The 15,822-nt window shown below is 50.0% G+C and overlaps 1 protein-coding gene across 2 annotated transcripts; it reads left to right on the top strand.

Moving 5' to 3' along the window:
• Positions 1-219: 219 nt before the first annotated feature.
• Positions 220-15,118, top strand: apex2 (APEX nuclease (apurinic/apyrimidinic endonuclease) 2). Of its 2 annotated transcripts, none has more exons than XM_069884959.1 (6): positions 220-569; positions 10,334-10,417; positions 10,579-10,756; positions 11,106-11,252; positions 11,849-11,918; positions 14,081-15,118. In XM_069884959.1, exons 1-6 carry the CDS (start codon positions 416-418, stop codon positions 14,912-14,914), a joined length of 1,467 nt encoding a protein of 488 aa, XP_069741060.1. In that variant the 5' UTR covers positions 220-415; the 3' UTR covers positions 14,915-15,118. The 2 variants fall into 2 exon arrangements, with proteins under 2 accessions (XP_069741060.1, XP_069741059.1); XM_069884958.1 differs by lacking the exon at positions 220-569 and adding an exon at positions 1,242-1,260.
• Positions 15,119-15,822: the final 704 nt, after the last annotated feature.

Genomic DNA, 15,822 nt, shown 5'->3' with positions numbered 1-15,822 from the left:
ATTTGTCACTGGTCAGGAAGGGAATGGTAGGGTGAAGGGTAAATGGGGAGGAGGAATGCTAGTGAGGCTGGCTCAAAGGGCTGAATGGCCGTCCCTGTCTCCACCAAGGTGCAAATCTCCTTGGACTCGCCACTCGAGCTGTTTTTTGGCGCCGGCGGTCCTCCCAAATCTTGGTGGCTCTGACTCCAGGCGGGGATCGTGCCAGGTGGTTAATTAGTGTCCAGGTAGCGCTGTCTACAGCCTCCAACATCCTCCAGGTGCCGCTGTCTGCAGCCTGCGAGTGGCGCCGTCCTCAACATCGTCAAGTATCCTCTCACCTGTGCGTGGTGCTGTCTTCATCATCCAACCTGCGGGTGGCGCTGTCTCCCGCTCTTGCTGGTCCTTCCGCTGGCGATGGGCCATCCGTCTCCTGGGTATGGAGGCCGCGGGCCCGGGCCAGGGCCAAGGCCTGGGGCTCAGCGTGGTGAGCTGGAATCTGAACGGGATCCGGGCCCGCGGTGACCAGCTCCGGTCCAGACTGCTGAGTCTCGGGGCCCAAATCATCTGCCTGCAGGAGACCCGAGTGAGCCGTGAGTGAGGAGGAGGGGGAGGGAGTGAAGGAAGGAATGAATGAAGGAGGAAGGAGCGAGGGAATGAATGAAGGAGGGAGAGGGAAGGAATGAGTTAATGAATGTGGGAGAGTGAGGGAGGAAGAGGATAAAGGGTCAGGAGGAAATGGAAGAAAATGGATAAGGGAGAGGTGGAGGGAGTGAATGTGTGGAAGAGGGAGGAGAGCAGGCAAGGAAGTGGGAAGAGGGATGAATGAGGTGGAGGGAATAGGAGAGGAGGAAGAGGGAGTGGAGAAGTGAAGGGGAATGAGTGCAGGGAAGCCAGGGGAATGGGGTAGGAGGAGGGTGAGTGAGTGAGGAACTGGTGGGAGTTGGCTGTGGGGTGCTGGAGGGGCAGGCAAAGAATGGTTGATAGAGATTGAATGGGGTGTTGCAGGGAGGGATGGGTGGGCATTGTGACAGGTTGTGAGGTGATTGGGGGAGACTGCAAACTGTTGCTTCCCTCTGTATCTACACCTGGCAACATACCCATCCAGTTTTCTTGGGTTCTCTCTTTCTATCCCTTCCCACACACCCTCCCTCACCCCATGTACCCTCCCCATTCTTCAGGAAGTGATGGGAAGGGAATGAGGGGGGACGAGGACGGTGTCATCAGGTGCACCCTCCTTCACACAGTCTTCATGAGGACCATCCCCACCCTGCCCATTCATGGGTAAGTCCCTACCAATTATGGTCATCGTGAGGAGGGAGCTCTGGTGACCCCCCTATACACAATGCCATTTATAAAACCCCTCGCCATTATCACCCCTGCCAGTATGGCAATATATAGTATGGAAGCCATAACCAACTTTCTTTCCCCACGTGTAACATAATTAATTCTGGGTATATCACATCAAACATACCACCCTTATTGAGGCTGCTTGCATCCCCTTGAAACATTAGAACACGACAGCACAGAAATACACCCTTCAGTCGATTTAGTCTTGGCCAAACTATTTATTTTGCCTAGTCCCAATGTTCTGCACCTGGACCCCTCCCATACATGTACCTATCCAATCTTCTCTTAAATGTTGAAATCGAACCCACATCTACCACATTCAGTGGCAGCTTGTCCCACACTCTCACCATCTTCTGATAAAAGAAGTTCCCCCTAATGTGTGTGTGTGTGTGTATACACCCCCCCAAAATATTTGGGACAAAGACATATTTCCTTCATTTGCCCTTCACAGTTTTAAATTTGTAATCAAACAAGTCACATGTAATTAAAATTCACATTGGGTCATTTGGCTTCGCAGGTGTTTGTGAGTACTCTGGTATGCTTAATTGCTTCATTGTGCAGGTATAAAAGTGCTAGGCTTGCTTCGAAGATTTGGATCAACTTTGGAGTTTGTAGTTGTCGTTTATCAACATGTGGACCAGAGTTATGTCAGTGAAAGTCAACAAAGTCATTATGAGGCTGAAAAACAAGAATAAAAGAGTAAGACATCATCCAAACATTAGGATTACCAAAATCAACTGTTTGGAACTTAATTAAGAAGAGCATACTGGTGAGCTGAGTATTTTCAAAGGGCCTGGTATTCCAAGGATGACCTTCACTGCTGATGTAATGGATTTGTGTTAATATTAATCCTTAATTTAATGTTAAACTATATCTAGACAAAATATAGTTTTAAAAAGTTAGTTTTGGGTGGACAAGGCCCATTTACATTTTACAGACCCATGGTCTGAAGAATGCTGGCTTCAGCACAAAGGCAGCACATTAACATTTTAAACACACTTAGTACTTTGAGATGGAAGACAGAGCCAGTTTGAGATGGAATGGCTGCTGATTGGAGAAGAGATAAAAGAATTTTTATGATGGCTTTTGAGATAAATGGATTGTTTGCTTGAGTGTCCAAGAAGCCATTTTTTTTTGTGAATTCTAGACAGCTTGGAACCAGGAGAGATCCATCAAACAAAGTTAATTACTTTAATTTTGTGAGAAAGTGATAAAAGTTGTTTTTGCACATCAGTGTGAAAAGACATTATGAACTTCAAAGACAGAAATGATGTTACATACATGGGACATGAGGGATTTGGAGAAATATATTATCAAATTCAGGCATTTTGAATCAGTTTCAGAAGTGAAGACCCTGTGGGACCCCCACCTACCCACACAGGGGTTTGAAACCTTGTGAAAGACAGGATTGAATCACAGTAACCAGTTGTGTATTACTCCTAATAAAAGGGGAATACAGAAAATAAGTTGAAAATAAAGAGTGCAGCCTCATCGTGGAAGAAAACTGTCTCTTAAGAAAGCTGAAGAAGAAAATTTGACACCTCCTGGAAAGACAGGGTGTATTATCCTATTCACAGGAGAAATAACATAAGTGGCTTTTAAATAAGTAAGACCACTTCTTATTTGTGCCCAGAAAATGGTCACTCCTATATGAAGGAAAATCTCTCTGAAGGACAACTCACTAAAAGAATTGTGACTTTAAAGAGGCCTGAAGATATTGTGTTTAAAAGCGCTTTATAATTATTTCTGAATGGAGAATTTAAGACCTTCAAGCAAGGCCAAAATGATGCTGATGTTTAAAAGTTTGACTTTTTAGAGTTTGGGATTTTAAAACACACACACAAATTTAAAGTTTAAGTTAGAGAAAAGTAAAAAATGTCATAACTAATGGTTTAATAAAAAACTTTTTTTGAATTTACCATTGCTGTTCCTTTGTTAGTGCTAACAAAGTCTCTTTAGTCCCTACAAAATTAAGAGGGTTGTTAGTTCATACACTAATAACAGAAGAATTCTCATCTTAATGAAGAAAAATCCCAAACGTATGACTGACAGATCAAAAACCCTCTTTATGAGTCAGGTGTGGATATGTCAATGACTACTGTCCGCAGAAGTCTTCATGAACAAGATGGAAACCACCAGTTAAACACAGAAATGATGGCCAGATTTTGTTTCCGCTCTGTAAATGGTTATATGGTTATTACAGGGTGCCAAGAAATATTTAAAAGAGCCTGCAAAATTCTGGAAAAAGGTCTTGTGGACAGTTGAGACCAAGATTAACCTGTATCAGAGTGATGGCAAGAGAAAGGGGTGGAGGCGTAAAGGAACTGCCCAAGATCCAAAGAACACCGCCTTTGCCATGGTTTGCATCTCGCAGTGTAGCATATGTATTTCTGTGTATGAAGTCTTCTGTGGACAGTAGCCATTGATATATCCACACCTGCCTCCTGAAGAAGGTTTCTGATCTGTCAGACAGGCATTTAGGGATCTTTCTTCATTATGATGACATCTGTCATCAACAGTGGAGATCTTCCTTGGCAATTACTGACCTCACCAGTATGCTCTTTTTTCTTAATAATGTTCCAAACAGTTGATTTTGATAATTCTAAGGTTTGGGCGATGTCTCTTGCTGTTTTATTCTTGTTTTACAGCCTCATAATGGCTTCTTTGTCTTTCATTTTGGCACAACTCTGGTCCTCAAGTTGAAAAATGGCAACTACAGGCTCCAAGGTTGGCAAAAGCTGAGAAGCAATTAAACAGATCTCTTATTCTGTCATACTCTGCAGTTCCCCATCATTTATTGTCTATGTTCTATCCTAGTTTGCCCTTCCAAACTTCATCACTTCAAACTTATCTGCATTAAATTCCATCTGCCATTTTTCAGCTGAATTTTTCCAGCTGGTCCACATCCCTCTGCAAGCTTTGAAAGCCTTCCTCACTGTCCACAACACCTCCAAACTTTGTGGCATATGCAAACTTGCTGATCCATTTTACCACATTATCATCTAAATCATTGATATAGATGACAACTGCAATGGTCCCAGCACTGATCCCCAAGGCACACCACACCAACGGCACCTCCAGTCTGAGAGGCAGTAATTTCATATTACTCTCTGGCTTCTCTCTCAAAGCTAATGTCGAATCCAATTCTCAACCTCATCCTCAACATGGAGTGACTGAATCTTCTTGATCAACTTTCTATGTGGGACCTTGACAAAAGCTTTACTAAAATACATTTAGACAACATCCACGGCCTTTCCTGAATCAACTTTCCTGGTAACCTCCTTAAAAATGGTATCAGTTTAGTGGGCTGAACAACCACGCAGTTAGACGGGCCAAATCGGCACCTCAGTCATCTTACACAAGATGGCGCAGGGCCTCTTTTCGAGGAGAAACCCATGGTTGGCGACACGTGTTACCTGTGGGAGACAGTGCTGCTTCCATGTTGCGCGCCACTGGACAGGGAGTGATGCTGGAATGAGCTGACGTCACTTCCTAAGGCCAGCGTGTCCCTCACAGGAGGTGGGCGGTCTCCTCGAACAGTGCAAGGAATTCAAAATAAAGTTCAGTTACTGGTTCACCTCATGCTGCCGTTAGCAGCAGCTACAGTGGTGACCCCGTCGGTTCCAATGTTTTTGGAACCCACCTTGAACAAAATGCAGGATGCTACTACTGCTACAGTTGCAACAGCTGTGACCCACGCTGTGGACGTGCATTTGCCGCTCTTATGGGCAAATCAGCCAAGAAATTAGTTACAACTGGCCGAGTCACAGTTCCAGACCAGAGGCATTGTCTCAGAGGATACCAAGTTCTGGCACGTCGTCAGCGCCCTGAATGCCTCTACCACTGCAAAAGTAAGCTCCTTCGTGGAAAGCCCTCCCATGGAGCACAAGTACAAACAGTTCTGGCATTTCCTCCTTGATTTCCTGGAACTCAGCTGGCACAAACGCGCCATTCACATCCTGAATATGCAAGGCCTGGGCAATAGGACTCCTCCGAGTTCATGCACAAAACGGTGGCCTTAGCGGATGGACACACAAACTGTTCTTGTGCGAGACCCTGTTCCTCTCCAAGCTACCGGTGCATGTTTCCTTGGCAATATCTGACATGGATTTCAATGTCCCACACCTGGTAGCCAAAGAAGCAGACAGACATTTCCACACCCTGAAACAGAGCTCCAATCATGTGCAACTGATCTACGCCATCAGTGCTGCCGGTTCAGCCCCCCCCCTCCCCCGCTGTGTTTCCTGGCAGTAGCCACAGCCCAACTGCAATGTAACAAACACTCAAACACACATAGCGATCACTTTCTATCACCGCATATGGGGCCGTAATGCCCGTGCTTGTACTCCCAATGCCAAGTCAAGCGAGGCAGCGGGAAATGGACAGACTGGCCGCCGATACTGACCTCGGCAGTAGGCACGCATAAAGGCCTACTCTACCTCAGGGACCAGTGAACAAAGAAGGATTTCCTAGTCGACACAGGCTCAGAGATAAGCCTCATTCCACTGACGTATTTCAAACTCAAAACACAATCCCAAGGGCCTTCCCCTGCAGGCAGCCAACAGTTCCTCCATTCTGAGTTTCAGCACCCGTCTGGTCACAATCCATGCCACGGACATGGTTTTCCACTGGAAGTGTACGATTGTGTCTGTGGGACAAGCCCTACTTGGAGCAGATTTCCTCTGGGCACACAAGCTCCTTGTGGACATGAACAGATGCCGTTTGGCCAACGCTACCATGTTCCAGTCAGAACCCCTCACTCTACAGCAACATTCCTTTCTGCCGTTAAGAATCCACGGTCTGGACCGTAATTAATATGCCCTCCTACTGGCCAAGTATCTGTCACTGTTGGTGCCCAACTTCCACAATGCTAAACCAGCATGTAGCATGGAGCACCTCATTGACCTCCAGTTTATTCATGGGCACGGCGCCTCTCGCAAGACCAACTCCTTCAAGCCAAGACCAAGTTCACTGCCATGGTGGAGTTGGGTATCTTCTGCCACTCAAACAGCCCGTGCATCAGCTGCACGAGGTCCAGAAGAACTACGGTAATTGGTGCCCGTGTGGCAACTACAGGCGACTCAACGACGCCACTGTCCTAGATAGATAGTAGATACCCTGTTCCACATCCAGGATTTCACCACTAGGCTCCAGGGCTACCAGGTGAACCTTGTCAAAGGGTACCATCAGATTCTGGCGCATCCTAACGACATCCCGAAAACAGCCATTATTACACCTTTTGGCCTTTGAGTTCCTTTTGGTCTAAAGAACGCAGCCCAGACGTTTCAGCGTCTCATGGACTTGGTTGGCAGGGACCTCAATTTCATCTTCGTTTATCTGGATGACATTCTCATCACCAGCCCTGATGCCAGCTCACACAGGGTGCACCTGACTTGCCTTTTCAACAGGTTGCAGAAGTTTGCACTCACGGTGAACCTGATTAAGTTTCAGTTCGGCCTGGAAACTATTGATTTCCTGGGACACTGTATCACCTGAGAGGGGGCCACACCACTGCTGGTTAAGGTGAAAGCTATCCAACATTTTCCCAGGCTGAACACAATCAAAGGCCTACAGGAATTCCTAGGGATGGTGAACTTCTAGCATTATTTCCTCCCAGGTAGTGGCTACCCTCATGCAACCCCTATTTGACCTCATCAAACTCTGAAAAGGCACTCCAGTGGACGCACAAAACTATTGAAGCATTCCAGGCAACTAAAGTGGCACTGGTGGAGGTGCTGGAGCAGTGGGTCAAAGAACAGTGGTGTCCACGGCTTTCTTCAGCAAACATCTCTGGACACCGGAACTCAAGTACAGCGCGTTCGACTGCAAACTTGCCCCTGTACCTGGCAATACGACATTTCCGGTACATGTTAGAAGGAAGGGTTTTCGTCACCTACACAGACCCATACACACAGCAAGGTCTCAGACCCATGGTCAGCGAGGCAACAACGACACCTCTCTTACATTTCCGAGTATACAACAGGCATTCAACACATCACAGGCAAATCCAATATGGTAGCCGACTCGTTGTCCAGACTGGGCATCGCCACTACCTCAGGAGGGCTCGATGTTGCTCAGCTATCCAAAGAGCAAGCAGAAGATGCCAGTGTCTGGGCCTACCGGACCGCCATCACCAGCCTGAAGGTGAGCTATTTCTGTCCTTCCTCGGGGAGCCCAACTTTACCGTGCGACATGTCCACAGGCTTCCCCAGACCCATCCTACCCGCGACCTGGCAACGGTAGGTATTCGACCAAATACACGGTCTATCACATCGTTCCATAAGGTCCACGGTCTGCCTGCTGTCTGACAAGTTTGTGTGGCACAGCTTCCGCTGTGATGTAACCCAGTGGGCTAAGACTTGTTTGAACTGCTAATGAAAGCAAAGTGCACAGACACACCAAGGCCCTACTCTAGATCTTCAACTCGGTGCAGCACTGTTTGATCATTGTCAGCCTGCTCCCTGTATGTGGTATTGATTTCACAGTAATCGACCGTTTTACCCATTGACTGTAAGCGCTACCCCTGCCCATGTGCGACACAGAGACTTGTGCCAGAGCAATCCTGTCCATTTGGGTCTCACACTTTGGAGTCCAGACCCACATCACCTCGGACCGAGAGGCCCAGATCATGTCCTTTCTCTGAGCCAACCTAGCCAAGTTGTGCAGCAGCCAGTTACATCATACTATGGCCTACCATCCTCAGGCAAACGACTCATCAAATGTTTCCACCGCCACCTGAAAGCAACCCTGAAAGCTCGACTACAAGGCTTTAATTGGATGGATGAACTCCCATGGGTGCTGTTAGCAATTCACACAGCACCAAAAGAAGACGTACCAGCGTTGTCAGCTGAGATGGTGTACGGCTCCCCGCTTACCACCATCCCAGGGGACATTTACTTTAACCTTCCTGGCCCACAACCAGACGTCCTCCAGTGATTGAGGGAACAAACGGGTAGATGGAAACCACCACATTCCTGACACGGCTCTCCACCTGGCAAACCTGCAGTCCACCGAATTCATTTTCGTGCGGAGAATGCCCCAAGGTGTTGCAGTGTGACAGTGTTGTTTTCACCTTGGACATTGGTGGTGGTGGGGGGGTGGGGGGGGGGGGGGGGGCGGCAGGACAGGTTTACAATCGACTGCCTCAAGGCAGGGCATCTGGACTTAGACCAGTCCACCCCGGATCCCCAGGTGAGATACAGAGGCTGTCCACCCAAAGACAGTACAGTAACTTGCTTCAAGAGTGACAGCAATTCTAGGGTGGGGGGGTGGTGTAGTGGCCACATGGTTAGATGGGCCGGATCGCCACACAGTTGTTCTACACAAGATGGCATGGGCCCCCCTTCCCTTCCGAGGAGAAGCCTCCGGTTGGCGACATGCATCGCCCAGGGGACAGTGCTGTTTCTGTGTTGCATGCCACTAAATGGGGAGTGGTGCCACGACGTGCTGACATCACTTCCCAAGGCCAGCATCCCCCTCACTGGAGGTGGGCGGTCTCCTTGAGCAGTTCAAGGAATTCAAAATTAAGTTCAGTTACTGGTTCACCTCATGCTGTATGGATGTCTCTTATTTCAGTAGCACTGCCATTAAACACGATCTAACGCAGAAAGCCATGTGGACTATCTCTAATCAGTCCATGGCTATCCAAATAATTATTATCTGGTCTCTTAGGACACCTTCCAATAACTTAATCCACTGCTAATGACATGCTCACTGGTCTGTAATTTTTCTAAATTATTCAGTGTATTCCCCTGATTTATAAAGTTACAAAGTCATAGGATTTCAGATTTCAGATTTATTTACATGACATTTATTTACATACGTGACATCACATACAACCCTGAGACCTCTTTTTCCTGTGGGCTTGGTAGAATTACCACTAATTGGTAGTACAAAAAAATAAACTGTATACAGCATAAACATGTACAGAGGGAACAAAGAAAATCAATAAAGTGCACAAGTAAGAGTCCTTAAATGACTCCCTGATTGAGTTTGCTGTTGAGGAGTCTGATGTTGGAGGGATAGCAAGCATTCCTGCGAGAGAGAGTTTTATGGTACCAAGGTAGGGGAGTCTAAAATTAGAGGGCATAATTTCTGGTGAGAGGGGAAAGATTCAAAGGGGTCATGAGGGGCTAACTTTTTCCAAACAGGGTGGTGGGTATGTAGAGCGAGCTGCCAGAAGAAGCGGTGGATGAGGAAAATTGTAGAAGGAAATAGGCCAAAGGGACCAGCTCAGGTAGACTTGGTTGTCATGGAGGAGTTGGGTCGAAGAGCCTGTTTCTGAGCTGATGATAACTCGTGCTCACATAGTATCTGGCAGGGAGGTGACCCTGCTACCTCTTAGGGACACTGACCATCAATCCATGCTGATGGATCAGTTCAAGTCGAACAGGAGACAGCAGATGCTGGGTGCTGAGGTAAAATACAGTCTGCTGGAGGAATGAACAACATCCACGCGGGGGCTCCAAGTTTTGTGTTGGACACCTGCAATCTCCTCCAGCAGACTGGGTGCAGCTTAGTGGATAGCACAACGCTGTTGCAGCACCAGTGATAGGGACAGGGGTTTGAATCCCACGCTGTCTGTAAGGAGTTAGTACATTCTCCCCATGTCTGCGTGGGTTTTACCTGGGGGCTCCGGTTTTCTCCCACCATTCAAAATGTACTGGGTGTATAGGCCAATTGGGTGTAATTAGGTGGCATGGGCTTGTGGGCTGAAAGGGCCTGTTACCATGTGGTATGTCTAAATTTAAATTTAAGAACAGTTTGATTCTGCACAACCGTTGTGTCTGTGCCAGTGATCTTGTCTGATCCAGGGCAAATTGCAGGCATGTTGTGCTCGCACCAACGTGTCTGCCCCTTTGTCAAGCCCATAATCGAAGGAGAAACCCTGATCACTGTCAGTTATTTTGTAAAGGAGGGATTCATAATTGCTTCCTCTACTCCTAGAAGCAAAGGTGCCAGAACAGGTCACCCCATTCCACTAACGTCTGCAATTCCTCTTGACCAGGGGATCTGTTGGAGGAAGGGACAGCGATCCTCGAGGGATTCAACTCCTACTTCAGCCACAGCCGGGCTCGCACTGGCTACTCAGGTAAGAGTCCAAATTCCCTCACCCTTCTGCTCCCCAGCTCCTTCACACCCTCCCTCACCCTTCCCTTTCCTCACCCTTCTGCCCCCTACCTCCTTGACCCTTCTCCACCCTCTGTTACATCCCCATTCACTCTTGTATCACCATTTGTCACTGCTTTCCAGGTGTGGCAACCTATTGCATGGACAATGCCATCCCATTGACTGCCGAGGAAGGTCTGTCGGGGTTACTGGCGAATCAGGCAGTCCCTGTTCCCCATTGGCTGGCTGAGGAATTCTCAGAACAGGAACTGCGGGAGTTGGACAATGAGGGTCGAGCCTTAATCACCAAACACCGCATTAGGTAATTGTGCTCCCTTCCCTGGCAGGAGAGGTGATGACAGAGCTCTGCATTGTATGGGAGGAGCGGAGAGGGAGTTGCGCACTATGGGAGGAGTGGTGAGGGAGCTCTATGCTGTGTGTGAGGGGCGGTGAAGGAGCTCTGCTCCATGTGGGAGGAACATGAGGGAGTTGCACACCATGTGGGATGGGCAGTGAAGGAGCTCTGCACTGTGGGGAGGGCAGTGAGGGAACTCTGCACAGTGGGGATGGCAGTGAGGGAGCTCCGTACCATGTGGGAAGGGCGATGAGGGAGCTCTGCATCTTATCATGGGGTCCCGATCTGTTGACAGTTCTGTCTCCTTGTCCCTCAGGCTGGCTGACGGTAGGGAGGAGATGCTGGCGGTGATCAATGTTTACTGTCCCCGGGCCGACCCTGAGAGCGAACATCGTTGTCGCTTCAAACTCCGCTTCTATCAGCTGCTGCAGGCCAAGGCTCAGGCTCTGCTTCGTCACGGAGAGTGAGAGCCTCTACCTACTGTCAATACTGACCCTCCTGCCGTGAACCCCAACTCTTCCCTTGTGGACCTGACCTTTTCTCATGAATGCCGACGCTCCTGCCTTGAACCCTGGTCCTCTTGCCATGAATTCTGACCATCTCCCAACTCTCCCGCCATGAACCCTGAACGTGAACCATGACTCTTGTGCCATGAACCCTGACCCTCCCCATGAACTCTGACCCTACTGCTGTGATTCCTGATCCTCCCCAACCCTCCTGCGGTGATCCTCGACCGTAAACCATGACCCACGCACTGTGAACCCCAACTCTCCTGGCATGAACCTTGACCTTCTCGCTATCGTTCTTGACTCTCTCACCATGAACTTTGACGCTCCTGTCATTGTTCCTCTCCCTCCTTGGTGAGCACTGTCCCTCCCACATTGGACCCTGACCCATCTGCAGTGAAGCCAGACCTTTCCCCCATGGGTCCTGACTCACCTGCTGTGAGCTCTCATCCACTCATCATTCCTGAGGAGTTGGGCCCTCGCTGGTCACCAAACTCGTCTGTTCCTTGGGAGGTGGCCTCTTCCATGCCTCACTTCTCCTTTCTTGCCGCAGGAATGTGCTGATTCTCGGGGATTTAAACACGGCTCACAGGCCCATCGACCATTGTGAGCCTGGCGACCTGGTAAGAAAAGGCCAGGAGCTGGCCTTGCATTTGACATCCCCTTTCTCCCAGCCCTGTGCATACGGGTCTGCACTCAACTTCTCATTGCAAAGGAACACCAGGGATGATCATGGGCAGGGAGTGGCTCAAAGCATCCTTCCTTCTTTCCCTCTCCCTCCTCCCCCTCTCTCTCTCCCTCTCCTTCCTCCCTTTCTCTCCCTCCTCCCCTTCTTGCCCTCGTCCCCTTCTCCACTTTTTTCCTTTCTCTTTCCTCCCCTTCTCCCTTTCTCTCCTCCCCATCTCTCTGTCCACTCCTCCCCCTCTCCACCCCTCCCTCTCTCCTCCTCTCCCTCTCTCCTCCTGTCCCCTCCCATCCCCCGCTAAACTTTTTTGCCTTTCCTCTCCCTCCCGTCCCCCTCTTCCCTTCCATCCCCCTCTTCCATATCCCTCTCCTCCCCCTCTCTCCTCCCCTCTCCTCTCCCTCTCTCCTCCCCCTCTCCTCCCCCTCTCTCCTCCCCCCTCTCCTCCCCCTCTCTCCTGTCCCCCTCACTTTCCTCCCTATCTCTCTTCTCCTCTCTTCCCTTTCTCTCTTCCCCCTCTCTCTTCTCCCATCCTTCCTCCTCCCGTTCCCTTCTCCTCCCATCCCCTCTCCAGTTCCTCACCCTGATCACCTCCTGTACCCCTCCCATTTTCCCTCCCCTCCTCCTGTCCCTTTCTCCTCCCATCCTCCTCCCCCTCCCGTCCCTCTCCCTCCCCTCTTCCCTTCCTTCTTCCCTTCCCTCCCCACTTTCCTCCTCTCCCTCTTCCCTCCCTGCTCTCTCTCCTCCCCTCCCCTCTCTCCTCCTTTCCCCTCTCCCCTCTTTCCTCTCTCTTCCCTCCTTTTTTCTCTTTCTCTCACCTCCCCTCTCCCTTCTCCCTCCTCTCTTTTCCCCTTCTTCTTTCTCTTCCTCCATCCTCTCTCTCTCCTTCCTCCCTTCTCCCTTTTGCATCTCTCTCACCCTCTTTGTCTGTAGGGAATTTCTGTGCTCTGAGACCAGCGGGAAGAGCTTTTGAACAACTCTGACTTTCAACTGGGAGCAGCAGTTGTGCCAGAAGTTGGATGAAATTCTTGGAGAGCCAGCACAAGGTGGCTGGGCAGAATGGCCATCCCCATCCTGCCTGACCCCCATTCTCCCCACTGTCCTTTTGTCAATAATCCGGAGTTTAATTGGAATTTGTGTGCCAAGTGATGTGTTTGGAAGGACAGATGAGACTAGGCCAGGGAAGTGAAGACGCAGTGCAGCAGTGGAAAAGCTCCGCGGATCACGGATAACTCTCCCCGGCTCCCTGATTTCCTCCCGTATCGCAAGGATGTGTGCGGTCTATGGGTTTTGCTCACCTCTACGTTGCCCTTGCTTGCTTAAATTAAAAAAAATGTAAACATGCAACACTGTAACAGGCCATTTCAGCCTATGAGCCTGTGCCGCCCAATTAACCTGCAATCCCCCTTATGTTTCGAAGGGTGGGAGGAAACCGGAGCCCCTGCGGAAATCTCACAAAGACTGGAAGGATGTACAAAGTCCTTACAGACAGTGTGGGATTCAAACCCAGGTCCCGATCGCTGACACTGTAAAGGTGTTACGCTAACCACGCTGACCTAACTGCTTGTGGGTGAATGTGAAGAGAATAAATTAAGATGATTTTGAATGGCCAACACAAGTTCGGTGAGCCAAACTCCCTGCTTGTGTGCTGTGAATAATTCACTTCACGCCAAGATTAGTGGGGACTTCGGGAGTGATGTCGGGGGGTGATAAGTCCTTCCATCCTTGAAGGCAGCAGTGGAGGTGGATGGTGTGGGTAAGGAGGTCCATGGGGTCCGTCTGTAGTCATCTGGCATCTGCCAACTGGGAGGTTGCATTGGTGCTAGATGAAGGATTAGTCAGTCCTCAGCTGGAGCATGGTGTGCCTTTCCACTCACTATGCTGCAGGCCCCTGGGAAGGCTTGGATAGTCTGAGAGTTTCACCCGGAGGTGGCTGAGACGAGGAGAATTTGGAGGGCAGGAAGGGGCGTGATTGAGCATCATAGATCAGTCAGGAAACTGCACCCTGTATCTGAGGAAGAGGTAAATCAGGCCAGCCTTGGGTTTCGGGGAATGGGGGCTTTGAGCAGCCTGCTTTCCATGACGTGTCCTGGCTTTCTGCAGGAACAGTTCTGTGCCCAGCCAGGACGTCTGTGGATGGATGGGTTCGTGTCCTACGCCCTTGGAGAGGAAAAAGAGTGGGGGGGTGGAGGGGGCCTCTTTGTGGATGCCTTCCGCCTCTTCCACCCTTCGCAGAGGGATGCTTACACCTGTTGGTGTGTCAACACGGGAGCCCGACAAACCAACTATGGCACCAGGATCGACTACATCTTGGCCAGTCATGCCTTGGCCCTGGGAGTGCTGAGGGATTGCATCCTGTTGCCGGAGGTCCAGGGGTCAGACCACTGCCCCGTGAAGGCCTGGTTGAGGGCCGATTGCCTCCCCGCTGACCGATGCCCCCCACTCTGCACCAGGTACATGCCGGAGTTCGCGGGGGTTCAGCAGAAACTATCTAGGTTCCTGGTAGCCCAGCCTAGCCATTGCCCTGCATCCCCGGAAGTTCTCCCGGCAAAGGTGGCCAAGCCTCAGCGACAAGTGGGCAGGGGGAAGAGGGGAAAAGGGCGACCCATCCCGAACGGGAGCCTCCTGGCCTTCTTCAAGCCGGTCACATCCTGTAAGCCCAGCACCCCGACCCCGAGCCCACCCCTGGGTGGGGAAGTGAACTCCTCCCCAGGGAGACAGAAAGAAGCCCCCATTGACTTCTGGAAGGGACTGCTGAAGGGACGCCCCCTTCCACCACACTGCTCCAGACACCAGGAGCCCTGTATCCTGCGCACAGTAAAGAAAGCTGGGCCCAACCAGGGCCGAGATTTCTACGCCTGCCAGCGCCCCAAGGGCGCCCCCCATAACCCTGCCTCACGCTGTGACTTCTTCCGCTGGGCAGACACCAGCAGCTAAGCAGGTGTAGGCAATTGTGGGTGGGATGTTTGTCACTATGGAGCTGTGGGTGAGATATCCATCCTGTGGGGCCCTGGAGCTGTGGGTGGGACGTCTGTCTCTGTAGGATTGAACTGGAGTAGGGGCTTTCCTGCTTTTTACATCTCCATTTATTTTAAAATATACTTTGTATAAAACTGCCAAATAAAAGTCAGCAAGAGCGTATGTGGAGTGGAGAAGAATGGTTATTTTGGTGCTGTGGAGTGGGAGGAGGTGGCCCAAGAAACTTGAGCTGAGCTGTTGAGCGTGTTGTCTGCTGTCCCTCATTTGCCTTAATCAAAGGGGAGGCAATGATTGTCCACAGCAGTGGGACTGCCCTCTGGAGCAAATAGGGAACAATTCAACTCTCAGTGCTGCCACTTCAGTGCCCAGGATTCCAAATGAAATGGGCATGCAGCTAGAACCACTCAGCGGATTAGGCAGTGTGTGTGAAGCAGGAACCAAGTTGGCATTACTGGTTGGTGATTCGGGTAGCGGTGTTGTAAACACCATAAACCATGAGGGTACTAACCTGGAAGCTGTCTGCACGGAAATTATTTCCAGCAGTCAACATTTGTCATTCTCTGCTCTTGGGCCAAGCCCCACTGTGGGGTGGGCCTGACACAAAAACATACGAGATAGTAGCAGGAGTCTGCCATCTGGCCCATTGAGCTTGCTCCACTAGGCTGTGTTCCACCCAGCCTCCTGTTCTCCTAACCCTTAATTCCCAACTATTCAAAAATCTATCCATCTCTCTCTTTAATGAGATAGTCTACTGCATCTACGAATCTACTGGATTTTGGACAAGTTGTTTCTCATCTGACAAATCTTCAGACTATGTCCCCTCATCCTCGTTGCACCCATAAGAGACATAGGAGCAGACATAGACT

Source organism: Narcine bancroftii, chromosome 6 (assembly GCF_036971445.1).
Source record: "Narcine bancroftii isolate sNarBan1 chromosome 6, sNarBan1.hap1, whole genome shotgun sequence".
Taxonomy (NCBI): domain Eukaryota; kingdom Metazoa; phylum Chordata; class Chondrichthyes; order Torpediniformes; family Narcinidae; genus Narcine; species Narcine bancroftii.
This window is presented reverse-complemented; position numbering and strand designations above follow the sequence as displayed.